Below are 14,238 nucleotides of genomic sequence, written 5' to 3' on the forward strand. Positions count from 1 at the left end.
CAAAGTGTGACTCGATTTCTCCATTAGCTGTGAAAAGTTTCCAGATGACTTAAGAATCCCCTGATGGCTCATGCAAACTGTAGACAAAATTCAGGCATTTGGTAAAGATACGCCATGGTTTTTTTATTATCGGTTCTTCACTGATGACCAGTCCTTATGTGACAATTAGGAATCGAAACCCTGGTCTACATAACTACTTGGCTTATTTCTAGTACCTGCAGATTCAAATACAACATTAGAAGAAATTTCTCTACTACGACTTGGTATCTAAAACCATCACACAAAAGATTTTTTTGTGTGTTTATTCCTCGGGGGTTTTACATAATTTCTTTGTAGAAAATAATTTCTTCCCTAAAAATCATTTGAAAACATTTTTATAGATAGATGCGTCGAAACACACACGAAAGAAAGGTTGGGTATTGACTTCATACCACCTTCCCTCGGTTTATGTTTTTCTACAGAGATTTAGTTCACTGTCTTACAAGTCCCGAGAAGAAGATCCAAATCTCACAGACGAAGAGGTGAGTCTTGCTGCTTTTTAAATAACGAGAAAGCTCCTGTAATAAAGAACAGGGCATCTCTCTTGAATCAAAATACACTGTCCTGTGACCCTTTGTCTGAAAAAGCACAAATGCTCTCTGAAGCATCTGTGTGGAGCTCAGGGTTCGGGAATGCGGGCTTTGTAATGGCTCAGAGAGAGTGACTAGGAGATGGTAAGTCAAGAAGGCGGATGGACAGCTCAGCTAAGTAAAGGAAGCTGAGTAGGAAAGGACCAGGAAAAATCGAAAGCGGAGGGGAGAAAAGCATGGGAAGAGAGACATTTACGTACGGGAGTTTAGTCAGCAGTTCGGAAGTCCATCCGAGGAGGACGTTAAACCCGGGTTGGAACTACAGGACATTGGAGCAGGTGGGTGTAAGGTACTTTTCACGAGGGATGCTGGAGGCAGAAAGCAGGAAACCTGGGGACATTTGGTGCCAGGCTGAGCTACGTCAGGCGTAACAGCCAGCGAGAAAGAGTTGTACATTCTCTCAACACCGGGGCTGGAAATTCACTGGTCAAATTCGAGTGAAGCGTTCAAATTATAAAAGGCAGGATGTATATATAGTATATCAAGCGAGGCTCAGACAGAGAGCCGAGTGCTTTAATTTATCTGGCTGCAGGTAGCTTCTACCTGGCCTCCCCAGCACAGTAAATGTTGTCCACGTACAGAAATGATGTACACATGCAGGTATGTCACCTCTTATGTAGGTCCCTGAGTATTGAAATATGCAGACACGACAATCCCACACGGAAAGTTCAAGGAGGGGAGGAATGCTTTCTATGGGTGATGTAACCCACCCTCCAGGTGTCCTCCCCAGGGAATGGACCTGCCATTTAGCCACCTAGCTGCACAAGCCAAAACCCTGGGGCTCACCCTTGACACCCCATTTTCCTCTCCGAGCTCAGATGCAGCCAAGTCCCTTCAATTCCACCTCCAATTCCTTTCCTGTACCCCTGTCTCCATCTCCCTGTGGCCGCCCCTCAAGACACTCTGGCAGTGCCCTTCTGCCCGGCCTGGGGCAGCTTTTCCTCCCGCCTTTCCACACTGTGCCAGAGCCATGCCTCTGGGGATAAGAAAATAGAAGATATAAGAGATCTGGGAACAAATCCTGTTTAAAATAAACCGAGACCATGTCAGTTTTTTAATTCTCTTCTCATCTTACATTTGTTTGTGACTTTTGAAAATAAGGCCTAGTTGTAACTTTACTAATAGTTGTCACCCCAATAAACTTTAATTAAAAAAAGAAATTAGGCCCTAGTTACACTGTCAGTTTTTAACATAGAATAAAGAACGGTGATTCACATATATTCATTTTAGAAAGAAGACTTCATGATTCCCACATTTTCCCGTTCATGTAATATAATGTGAGACAGTCCAGACTGAAACTGAGCCTGAGTTTTAAGTACTGTTCTCTGAGTTTAACCGAATGATGGAGAAAGGATTGATTATTAAAAGAGAAATGATGGGGAAGGAAGAGCATAATTTATGAGGGCATAAGCACAATTTACAGACTGAGTAATAAAGATGGAAGATTTTAAGGAGAAAAATTGCAAAGCTAAATATCAGGTTGGTGCAAAAGTAATTGATTGCAGTTTAAAAGGTTAAAAAAGAATTGCAAAAACCATGGTTACTTTTGCACCAACCTAATAGCAAGGAGGCTTGAAGAGAAACCTGTATACAAAATAGAAACAATAGTCACAGGAGACAAATATTCAAAAGGAATATCAGAAAACTGGAAGACTTCATAAACTTTTACAACAGTTAAAACTTACAGTGACACCCTCTGTGCATTAGATTCGTGCCTAGAGATAATATTAAGCTGCAAGTTAAAAGAGGTTATAATTTTAAAAAAAAAAAAAAGGAGTATGAAGGCTAAGAAGACCCAAGGACTTACAGAGAGTGGAGGGTGTTAAAAGCGGGGACCCTGGGGAAGGAAGGTGAGGAGCAAAACAGAAATGGTGGTGAGGGGCAGAGTCTCACTGTTACAATCCAGGTAAAGGTGTGTTACGCCTAAAGGTGAGATCGAATATCTGTTATGCTGGCTCCCCTTGTCACAACCCTCCATGAACTACCCCTTTATAATCTGCCCACATTTTTCGCTCGGACTACTTTTGGGATAAAAAGTTCCCCATGGTGGCACCTCCCTGCGAGAAGCCCAGGATTGTTTTTATTCTTCCTGAATTCAAAGAAATTATCATTCTTCATTTTGAGAGTCGTTTTCCCATTAAAACCTCCGAGGTGAGAGTGTTAATTTAATATTCCTCCGGATGGTCAGATCTGCATGGCCAGGCTTTCCCCAAGATTATTTCTGTGATTGTAAAGCTTTGGATTGTCAAAGCCTGGCACCAGTGAGTCACACCGGCCTGTCGTGAAACGTCCTCATGCAAATGACCAGTGAGCAGGAGGCTGGCTGGTCTTAAGAAGCTTGTGAGGCCAGCTGGAGCTTCAGCCACAGCATGTGAGAAATATGGAGGCAGGAAAATCTCTCCCCACACTTGCCAAGCGTCTGCCATGAAGTATGTTCATTTATTTCCTGGGTATTTGGATAAAGCAATCACCATGGCAGAGATAAGTACAGGTGACGGAGGATATTTTTACTTATTTCCAGCCATGATTTTAACAATAAAATAAGACCCTCCCTCCCAAATAATCTTTTAACCACTATATGTCCTCTGTCCTTACCAATGGAAATTAGGTCGCTCTCTGCCTTGGAGGTTGTCTGGGCTGGATTAGTGAGACAGAGTAGGTGTGCTTGGATAATCGCCTGCTTTTCCCATAGGAAAGAACGTTCCCATAACGATCTCCGATTTCATTTTGGAGTTGGCGGGATGCAAATGAGAATGAATTTTCCCACTAAGGAAAACTTAGCCCTGTCTGTAAATGTTTATATAACCCACAGTTATGCAATGAAATAAAAAAATAATAATAATGGAAAACGATCCTCTCACAAATCCGTGTGTACTGCCAACCAGGATCTAGGAACTCCTGCTCTGACCACTGAAGTGGGAACAGTGGATCAAACAGTCTAATTCAGTGGTTCGCACACGTTCGTGGGCGTCAGAATCCAGAGCACCAACTCAGTGGTTCTGGGGTCAGGCCTGAACCCATAAATTTATTTGCCTTTCCAATAAATTTCCAGTCCTTACTGCTCCTTAGTTTGAAGCCCACATCTTGAGACTCACATGTCTCATTCATGTCTTCTGCCTTTTTTGGGAAGCAGGAGAGCCCTTTTTTAGGTGAAATGTCCTTCTGACATAGAAATGAAAACATGGCACTGTGGTCTGGTCCTGGGGGCGCCTTGGGCTGCCCACTCAGGCTTGCTCTGCTCTCCCCGTCCGCAGACCCAGAGAGAACCAGGTTTTCGGTAATTATGCCAATGTGACGGGTCTGCTCACAACGCTGAAGATAAGATATATAATTGTTCTCTAGAACTCTCCTCCAGGATTAGTACAGATAAAGAACCAACTTCTTTGTATATATCGGAAGGAAATGAAATCACTATGCCAAAGGGATATCTGTGCCCCCACGTTCATTGCAGCATTATTGACAAGACCTAAGTGTCCATCAATGAATGGTTGTAGAAAATGTGATTTTATATACATATACATAGGCCATTTATTATATAATGTGTACAATGTAATATGTGCACACAGACACACACGCACGCACAATGGAACGTGCCTCAGCCATAACAAAGAAGGAAACCCTGCCATTCGCCACACGATGGGGCTTGAGGGCCTTAGGCTGAGTGAAATCAGTCGGACAGAGAAAGACAAATATTATATGATCTCACGTACACATGGAGTCTAAAAAAGCTGAACTTCTGGAAACAGAGTAAAATAGTGGTGACCAGGGTTGGAGACCCTGGGGGACCTGGGGAGATGCTGGTCAAAGGGTCCGAGCTTCCAGCTCTAAGACAAATGAGTTCTGGAGATCTAATGGGCAGCCAGGTGACTAGCACTGACGATAGTGTATTGTAGGCTTGGAAGTTGTTAGAAGGACAGAGCTTAACTATCAGCCAGCACACCAAGAAAAAAGAAAAGAAAATGGTCATATGGTAATAGAGGTTTAACTAACCTTCTTGTGGTAATCGTGTCACAATATAGCACATGTGTATCTATCAAACCATCATGTTGTACCCCTTAAACTTACCTGTGTTGTGTGTCAATGAAAGCTTAATAAAGCTAGGGGTGGGGAAAATTAGGGGAAAAAATCTTAAAGGAACACTCGCCCATAGTGCTAAGTATCTAGCTTGTCACCAAAAGGGGGAGGGGAAAATCAAGCTTGAAGCCTTTTTATTCCACTCCCCCTTTGTTTTCTAGATCTCGGCCATGTATTCGTCCGTAAATAAACCTGGACCGTCCGGGAATAAATCAGGACAGTCGCTGAAAGTGCCCGAGTCCAGCTCCACCTCCAGCCCAGGAGCTGCTCAGAGGTCCCCCTCTTCCTGTAGTGACCTCTATGCCACTGTTAAGGACTTTGAGAAAACACCCAACAGCGTCAGCCCGTTTGCACTGGCGGGGAGACCCCGGGAGGAGCTGGAGCCTGATTACGAAGCAATACAGGCCCTGAACAGAGAGGAAGAAAAGGTCCCCCTGGAAACCAATGGCCACCACGGCCCTGTCCTGAAGGAGAACGACTACGAGAGCATCGGGGATTTGCAGCAGTGCAGAGAGGTCACCAGGCTCTAGCAGCCCGGAGGACAGCCCAGGACCAGCTGGCGGGACGTCTCTCGTGGAAGAGAGGAAGCGGTATTTCCTACGCTTTCCATGCTGCTTTCGTGAGCTGAAGACAACGGAGATGCTGGAACCATGTCTCAGTCTCGGGGACTGTGAGCTACGCACCTGGCTGTGTCCCAGGGTGGCCTGCCTGCCGGGCGGGCACTGCCACGCCCCAGCCCATCAGCCCACGCCCCACGCCCTGGGACAGGTCCCGGTCTCAGTGGGAGAACCGCTCCCACCAAGAACCACGGCCCCATCTGCCTAAAACACTGCCATTCAGAAGAGCCAGGGGTCCCTTCCTTTCTTCTGCTGTGGCTGTCTGCTATGGCCCCTTGAAACCTTCCGGATTCTGACGGTTCACTCCAAGGCAATTCTCCCACAAGGCCTCACCTTGGCCGGCCACGTAGGTGTTTTAAGATGGTAAGAAACCCCGGCTGCTGGTACCATCCACTCACCGGATCGTCTTCTGGGGCACCTCCTGAGTGTCGGATGTAGGCTCTCCACATCAGCCGCTTCCCCCAAAGTACCTGAAGTCATTTGTAGATGTTTTCATTTTATTTTTGTAGGCAAAACATGACCTCCCTCCCCCGCTGGTATTTGAAACTCTTCAGAACCTTTGCAGTATTTTCCACGAACACTGTGGTACCTCTATACTTGTTTTAGCCCAGATCTCATCCCTCCAGAAGAGAGAGCCTTACTCTCTGTGTTGGGACGCAGACCACATATCTGGACGGCAGCCGTGCATCGTCCCTGAAGGGCTGGGCACTGAAATGTGTGTTTCTGACGATTCTGCGGCCACACCAGCAGTGGGGGTTTCCTAAGTTAACTGCTGCCCTAAAGGTAATCTATCTGAGATTAAAATGTAAACATTTATTTTTCTTATATAAATTTATAAGATGTTTTATGTTTAACGCCTAATTTCTCGAAAGTGCCAGGAAAAAAAAATATGTATATTAACTATTTTGATTTTATGTACACTGATTTATATTCTCACTTTGAAAAGACACCATAAAGCACAGAAGCTTAGGTAGTTATAAGTCATTATCATTTTTCTAACCAAGTGTTTAAAACATTGAAGGTTTCTGAAGACTCAGCTCTTCAAATGGTACTTGGAGCTCTTAGTATCAGCTGGCTCACTGGAAAAAATAAGTGGAATAATCAAAATGATCATTTTTAGTGGTTTGTGGTGGGCAATGTTGAAAATTTTGAAAAGGTGAGAATGGAAAGAAGAACAAAACCTGCCTAAGGATGACTGTGAATTATGAACCTCTGAAGGTACAACACCTAAAGTTTAGTTGCACGTTTAAGGAAACGGTGATGGGTTCCCAGTGCTTACAAATGCAAATTATCTGTTGAGATTTTTTTCCCCCTTTCATTGTACAAAAATCAGTATTTGGAATAAGTCAGACAGAGAGAGCCGCTTGGTTTGGATTTGATCGTCTTCTTCAATTTTATGAGGCCAACTCTGGGAAACTTGTTCACGTTTCATTTTGAAACAAACCTGGTTGAGGTGTTATTATGCAGTGTGGGTTATAGAAAGAGAGCGTCCCTGCACTGTTAAAGAGAGAGAGAGAGCAATTATTCTCTACTGCTGTGACATCTGGGACTTTCCAGGTGGGCTAATCTGGCTGTTTTCACTGTTGATGACAAAGAATGCAATTGGGAGGATGAGGCATCTTACAAATTGGAGGGACCATCTCCCTGGCATGTGTTTCCCATCCCTTGTGTTCATGGCGTGATTTTGTGACCGCTCTGTAATACGTTTCTGAGGCTTTAAAGTGAGCTCTGTTGGGGCAACTGGTTGGTTGTCATTATTTTCCAATCAGCCTGGTCTCCCACGTGAAATCTTCGCTGGCGTGAGGAGTCACCAGTGATTAGAAGATAATGGCAGAAAACCCTCGGATCGGGGAGTTGATGGGGAAGGTCCAAGGGCCTTGCTCTCTGAATCCATAGCCTTCAGGTTTCGCCTGGCGGTTTTCACAAGTTTGACCCAACAGTCTCTCCGTCCTGGGGTTCCTTTAGTGTATGGTGACATAGCCATGTCACATTGCACACTTGGCCTTCTGCACACTGCAGTAACATCTCTTGGGAGCACCCAACGGCTCAAACATTTATTGTATTTCATGACGTCTTGCTCATTGCCAGGGAAGTGGGTGTCATCTCCAAAGCGTAACACCAGTTCTAGAGAGAGCAGCTCTTTACAAACAGCCATATCCTCTTGAAATTTCATTAGCAGAATTTCCCCCAGAAGAAGTTTTGAAATAAAGGCTATGCCCTATAGCCATAAAAATGCACTGAATCGTCTCTCTTGATCTGAGAACCCGTGCTAAAAATAAGCTAGGCTATAAAGTCTGATAAGTGTACTTAAAAAGGAACTGTAAGCCGTCCAGCCCAGATCCTGAAAGAGTAACAGCACAGCCCCGGAGGGTGGGGGAGGGAGAGTAAACTTCAGGAGATGCTTCTGCCTTTGAGACCACTGGCACCTTGGTGAAGTGTATTTGTTGACGTATCATCTGTTTTGACCTTATATAGTACAGTATTTCATAAATGTCGTCCCTTCTACTTTATTTGTTGAAAATCTGTGCTGCAACCTTTGAATTGCACAGAAGTCTATGGCTTCTTTAAAAAAAAAAGTTTCATCTTCAGTTAAATGCTACAGATTTTAAATGTATGGAAGGTGATTATCCAAAAGAAGGAATTTACTGTATCTTTAAAATTCAAATTTGACATCCGTATTATATCATTCAATAATAATAACCTAGGTGGTGTGGAATTATACAAAAAGACAAATACGTTTTAGGAAATTTTTTTTTGTCTTATACATCAGAATGATAAACCTACCTTGCCTAAAAATATGATCTTTGTTTTTATTCAGGAATTTGGAAAGTGTAGAAGAATTATTTCTGCTGCTTTTGCTTTTTCTCCAATATCGTCAGCAGGAAAGTATAGCCTGTTTTATGTGAAATGTTTGAGGAAATTTTAAATTTTAGAAGAAAGTGATTTTGGCAGATATATTTTCCATATACATTTTTTTCCTGCCCTGCACGAAATTACATCATTAGTGCTAATAAAGCTTTTGAAGGTATTGCTCTCCTTTGTGGAAAAAAAAGGTTAATTACTGATTTATCTGCCCTCAAAGTCCGAGTTAATTCTAACTGAGTGCTAATGCACAGTATGTAGCCAACGCAAAGGACTAAAATTTAACCTCAGTATGTCACTATATCTGTTTCTCATTTTTCTAATTACAGCATTTACTCCCTTTAACCAGTAATAAGTTACATATATATGAGATGTGTATACACACACATATATACATATATATACATGTATATATTTAAAGAGTTGTTCTGGTGCTTCTTTAATTAGGATACATCCTATCATGTGTATCGAATGCTTAGCCAACTAGTATGAAGACTATTGTCGTAAGAGCAGGATCAAAGAAACAATTCTCCCATAGTTTGCACTCAGTAATCACAGCAAAACCTTCTTCGGTTGCCCTCATTTAATTTTTCTAATGAATCAGTTCAGATGCTAAATTATGTCCATAATTCTGTTAGCTGAAGAACAGGGGTGTTTCAAATTGTTTCATCCTACATGTGACTCACTATATATTCACCCTGATGGGAGGAAATGAAAACAGGTGTTCTCAGCGAGGTGCTGCAGAAGCAACAGGGGCTGAGGAACCAGGTGGGGGCCACAGCCAGGTGACCCCCACAGAATCCACAGGGCAGTGGCACAGTGTGATGTGGGATGTCACTGCTCTGAGATGATGGCAGGGCTGTGAGCTCACAGCTTCAGCTCCAGACTGACTTAGGACTTTGTTAAACAAGCAAATGGCATTTGTTTCAGCACTCCCTGTAAGCGTTTCTGTGACTCTGTGTGATCCAGTGACACCATTCTTCCGACACTGTGGATTCCTGGTACCCAACCAGCTTCTCTTTGGCTGCTGGATGCGTAGTAGGTGCTGATGGTTGTTTCCTGGAAATCTTGACAGGCTTATTGTACCGTGTAACTGGGGAAAGTTAAAGTGTAATGTTTAGTGTTAATAAGTGACTGATGTGGAAATAGGAACGTGTGTCTCTAATATCGAATATGGCTTTATTTGCAGTGAAATCTGAATTCCTTTCCTGTGGTCGTATGTTCTTGCTCTGTGTTGTACCTTTGGTTCAGTGCATTCTTGTTGAGGTAGACAAGTTGTACACACTTAGACAGCCGTCTGACTTAAAGAGATCATTCCAGAAACCATGATACGTTCACGTTTTCATCCGGAATTACCAGAGTAAAGTGAATAAAATCATGGTCCAGAAGAGAACAAACATTCAAAAGTGCTTGTTTTTCTACTGCTCATTCTTAAGTCTGTGTTTACAGCCAGCCTTGCTTATACCTGGGGTGCCCCAAAAATGTCTACAAGTGGACACTTTGGTCCAAGTTGCTCAAGCAGTAGTTCGCCATCATCAGAAGTGTCTGGATGCTGATGGGAACCACTTTGAGCAGCTCTTGTCATTGCAGACGTCAAACGTGACTTGTATTCATCTTTTGTTATCAGTGTATATTGAGTATTATAATTTTAATAGCTTTTTCCTTTCTTAAAATGTGTATACGTTGTTGGTTTTTTTTGGCACCCTCTGTATGTAAAGTATTTTTAAACAATATAAAGTATTGTTTTTCCAGGGTCTTCTTTTATGTAACTAAGAAATAGTAGTTCAGATCCTATTCATGCCAGGTGAAATGAGAAATGCAATTTTTGTTTAAAAGGCAATTTTTTAAAAGCGTTCGATTTGGTAATCATTTCTCTTAATACAGTTAGATGAGATTTTTCTTGGCTCCCCGATTACATACTATGGGTGTTTTTAAAAAACATTTTGCTCTGGGCATCTCAGATCACCTTGTGTAATGTATTAAATGCTTGGTCATTGTCATTCCTTGGACTTCTGTATGTTAAACTGACAACAGTAAATGTTTTAATGTTGTTCCCTGTTAAAGAGATTAACATGTGTTCAGGGGAAGTTTGAAATACTGCTCAACAACTAGGAATTCACATTCCATTGTTCATGGGTTTTTGCCTCTTAAAAACAGTGACTTATTGTCTGTTAGGCGGTCCTGATCAGTTTCAAAGTATTACTCTTACTCAAAAATCCTCCAAAATCATTCATGACACTGAGTGACATTTTAACTCATTGTCTCGAAAGGTCAAATTGTCCAATTCACAAAAGCGTGGGAAAGTTGTTTTCAATATAGGGAATTTTTAAACCTGAGTTTTAGTCCAAACATCTCTCTTACGGGTTTCAACGGCTTGCAATGTTTCCCCTTCCTGACTCCGGCCTTTTAAGAAGCCCGGCTGAGGCGTGGGGGCAGGAAGGCACCACTTCTTCGGCCTCCCCTGGGGTCCTCCTGCACAGGTGACCTTCTGCCCTTTGGACAGTGCCACCCCGGGCCTCTTCCTGCCCTGGCCCCTCCATGTCTGCTGCTCACAGGCTGGTCCATCACATCCTTTTCAATAGGGATCCATCGCAGTGCTTGGTAGCCAGCCCCTGCCTCCCAGCACAGAACCATCCCCACACCGCCCGGTGAGCAGACAGCCCTGCCCACCTCAGTTCCCTGCACTGCCAGCTGCCCAGGTAAAGCCGCAGGTCCACCTGGGGACACAGATGCTGGGGTTCCTTGTCGTGAGCTCTGCTAAGCCAGGTACACTCTTGCCACGTCTTTCATGAGCACAGTTGGCACTAAGGGGCCATGGAAAAGAATCTTTTAAAAATTCCGTTGAGAATTCAGACTCACAAATGCAGGAAAATTCACACCATACTCTAACCGGGTAGGCTCACTGTCCTAACAACATACAGAGACGGCCACCTGTCTGCTTAAGTTCCAGTGAAGGTAGATCTTGGTGACAGCAGACCCATAGTTACCCAGAAAGTTGAAGGACGCTGATTACTCTGAGGGGAAATAAAACCCTTTCTTGTAAGAATTAATCATTTATAAAGTAAGTTGAGTGTAACATATTTTTACCTCCCCTGCCCCCTGGGAAATAGTTCTAGTGCGTTATATTAGTTGTAACTAGTTTGAGCTACTCTCCTGGGTCTCAGGGAGACCAGAAGGTTCCAGCATCTAACTGTGGAGTTGCCGGATACTGAGAATGATCTGGCCTTTTCTAGGCAAACGCTCTGATGCTTGCAGTGGGAAGCCAAGCGCCTTTTACGGACCAGCCCAGTTGGGGGGGGGGGGTGACACAGTAGCTGAGGGTCTCCCTTTCAATGCACCCCAAGAATCCATCACCTGTAGTCTTGACAGTTTTGTTTAGTTTGGATTTTTATTTTCTTTTTTAATTTCACTCTAAGTCCTCATAGTTTGATATTTGAATGGATATTCTGGAGTGCAATTTTTTTCCAAATTAACAGAACAGATATCTGCTCATTCTTTTTATACATTTAATTTTTAAAAGTCCACCCAAAGTACCCGTAATAGGGCAATGAATGCTAAGACAGAGGCCAGCCCTGGCCCGGGGCTCTGCAGTTCAGAACGGGCTTGTCGTAATGTCTGGTTTTGTTTCGTTTTTAAACTCAACAAGTTGGAAACCATACGTTTAAACCAAACTCTTTCCTTTTCATTCTTAAGCTTATGCAGCATGGTTTTTTCTTTAACTTTAGCCCCCACTGAGGTCGTAGAGGCTTCATAAATGGCAGACGCAACTCACGCTGAAGACCTAAGTCTGTCTGTAAAGGACTTTGAACATTCCTTTGACAAGTTCTTATGTATTTTTCATGTAGAACCCATCGGTGAACCTGACATGATGTTCTTGACCCATCCCATCAGCTTTTCTTTTTCCAATTAATTTTTTGAATATAGGCTTCTCTTGTACTTCCTGGAGCCATACTAGAAATGTAATTCCGGTGGGCTTCGCCCTGACTGCCCACCAATGGCCTGCAAAGTGGCAGCATAGTCAGCTGTGCTTGTCGCTTAGGGAGAAGCATGTGAAATACATCAGGAAAGCTGAATTTTTATCTTCAAATCAACAGCATTCGAGAGAGTCCTGTATGCCTCAGATTTTGACACTTTTTTAATGTCTTTTTTTTTTTTTTTTTTTGTCGGAGTACCAACTACATACTTGATTCTGGAGGGTGGGCCGGGCATAACTAAGGGTGGGCCGGGCACCCTCTGGATTCTGGAGGGTTGGCCGGGCATGAACTAAGTGACAGGGGCAAGACTTCCTGCCCTTGTATGTCAGTTTGTATGTCTCTGGAAAATGTATTATCCCAACTTCCTGTCTACCACTCTCTCTTAAGGAGCAAGCCGTAAGTGATATAAATGAAAAATAAGACTGTCTCAAAGATTTAAATTATTGTTTAGATATTTCCTTCTTTGTAAACTCAGGAATAAACCTGGCTTGTGGGTAGCATAGTATGGCCACTAAAGCTATAATCTGTAGGTCACTAGATGGATGCATCCTTTCAAGTATGTTTCATTTAAAGAGTTCTGACTTTGTTTTAACTGGGAAATGCTTCTTAATGGAAAAACAAAACCAACAAAAGATTTCCATATACTGTTTCCAGAAAAGTGTAGCATCAGTTTGCCACCTAACCCCAGAGTGTATGTTTCTTGCCTATAGTATTTCAACAATTTTTATGGGAGGAAAAAAAAAAGCACACACACTTTTTTTTATTTCTTGGAAAAGTGAATCGAGGTGTTGAATTCTCAGAGGGGACAATTTATAGTTTAAAGAGAAGCATTGGTTCTGGAGATGAGCTCACGGCTCTTGGTCCCTGTTCCAGCACTGACTTTTCTGTGTGACCTTGAACAAATGATTTAACTTCTCTGTGCCTCAGTTTCTCCACATACAAAACGGAGATCATGATACCAACCATCGCCTACCTCATAGGGATGTTATGGGGACAAACGAGATAATATAGATAAATACCAACGCTTTGAACTCGGGAAGAAAGGTGCTATATACATTGAAGTTGTATTGTTTTTAATGATCCAATTATTTTGTTTAGGGTTTCAGCAATAGCAATACTGTTAGTCACGGTAACTATGTTTCAATTGGACGTATATTTACAATGTCTTCTGTGGCCAGGTCATAACCATTCATCCAACAACAGTACCTAAGGAACTAAAACGCTTATTTGTTTTCTGTGTTTCTGCCTGTAGGATTTCTGTTCTGAATGTTCCCAAAAGGCTGGAGTTTAATTTCTAATATCTTCCAGTTTACATGTAATGAACCTTATTCAAGCTGTGTGTAAAAATAGAATTACATGTGAATAGCAGGTACGTTGTAATTAAAGGCACTTATCAAATTGTCTTTGTTCTTTTTTAATTGCAATAAAGGCCAGTTTTATATAACAGCTTGTGGAAATTCATTTGCTATTTGGGCAGGTCAGGCTAATTTACGTGCCCTTAGTGCATCCCCAGGGTTTGGGGGTTTTAACCATCGGCTCTCCCACCTGGCAGGAAGGAGGGCGTGCCTGATGCGCAGGCCAGAGAGTGGAGGCCTGAGTCTCAAACTCTGCCACAAAGGAGCTGCGTTGCAGTCCCATGTCCATGACAACTTGGAGGACACTGCTGGACTCCTCTGTGCCTCTGTGTCACAGAAGAAGTGAGGGCCAGTGGTACAGAAGCCACTAACCAGGTTGTCTTGGGGACTCTGTGAGACAGCCAGCGTGGTAGCCCGCAGATGCTAACGGCTCTGTAAATGCTCACGGATGATTGTCACAACAAGCCTGGGACATTTTTAATGACACACACACTGCCTGCACCCCTGTAACGAAAGGCAACGTCAGCGCAAACAATTCCCCAGGCCATGAGTCAAACCCACCTGCTTGATGGCTGCAGGGGGTGTGACCCCAGCATGGGACCCTGCCTGCCCCTTCCTGATCATCAGAGACATGCCTTGGGGCCACAAGGGGAAGCAGGTGGCATCCTCCTGCCTCCTTTTGGCCTGTGCCCCTTAACTCCAGGGTACCTCAAAACCCACAAACTGC

General features: G+C 43.3%; 1 protein-coding gene across 1 annotated transcript in view; it reads left to right on the forward strand.

Moving 5' to 3' along the window:
• The window catches only part of PAG1 (phosphoprotein membrane anchor with glycosphingolipid microdomains 1), a 111,664-nt gene extending 98,062 nt beyond the window's left edge, over positions 1-13,602 (forward strand). Inside the window, exons 7-8 of the mRNA XM_019725420.3 lie at positions 462-521; positions 4,865-13,602. Of these exons, the coding sequence (XP_019580979.2) occupies positions 462-521; positions 4,865-5,233 (429 nt within the window). The 3' untranslated portion in view covers positions 5,234-13,602. The remainder of the gene's footprint in view (positions 1-461; positions 522-4,864) is intronic.
• Positions 13,603-14,238: the final 636 nt, after the last annotated feature.

The sequence above is a fragment of the Rhinolophus sinicus genome, chromosome 7, assembly GCF_057876585.1.
Source record: "Rhinolophus sinicus isolate RSI-liver-muscle chromosome 7, RSI-T2T, whole genome shotgun sequence".
Taxonomy (NCBI): Eukaryota; Metazoa; Chordata; class Mammalia; order Chiroptera; family Rhinolophidae; genus Rhinolophus; species Rhinolophus sinicus.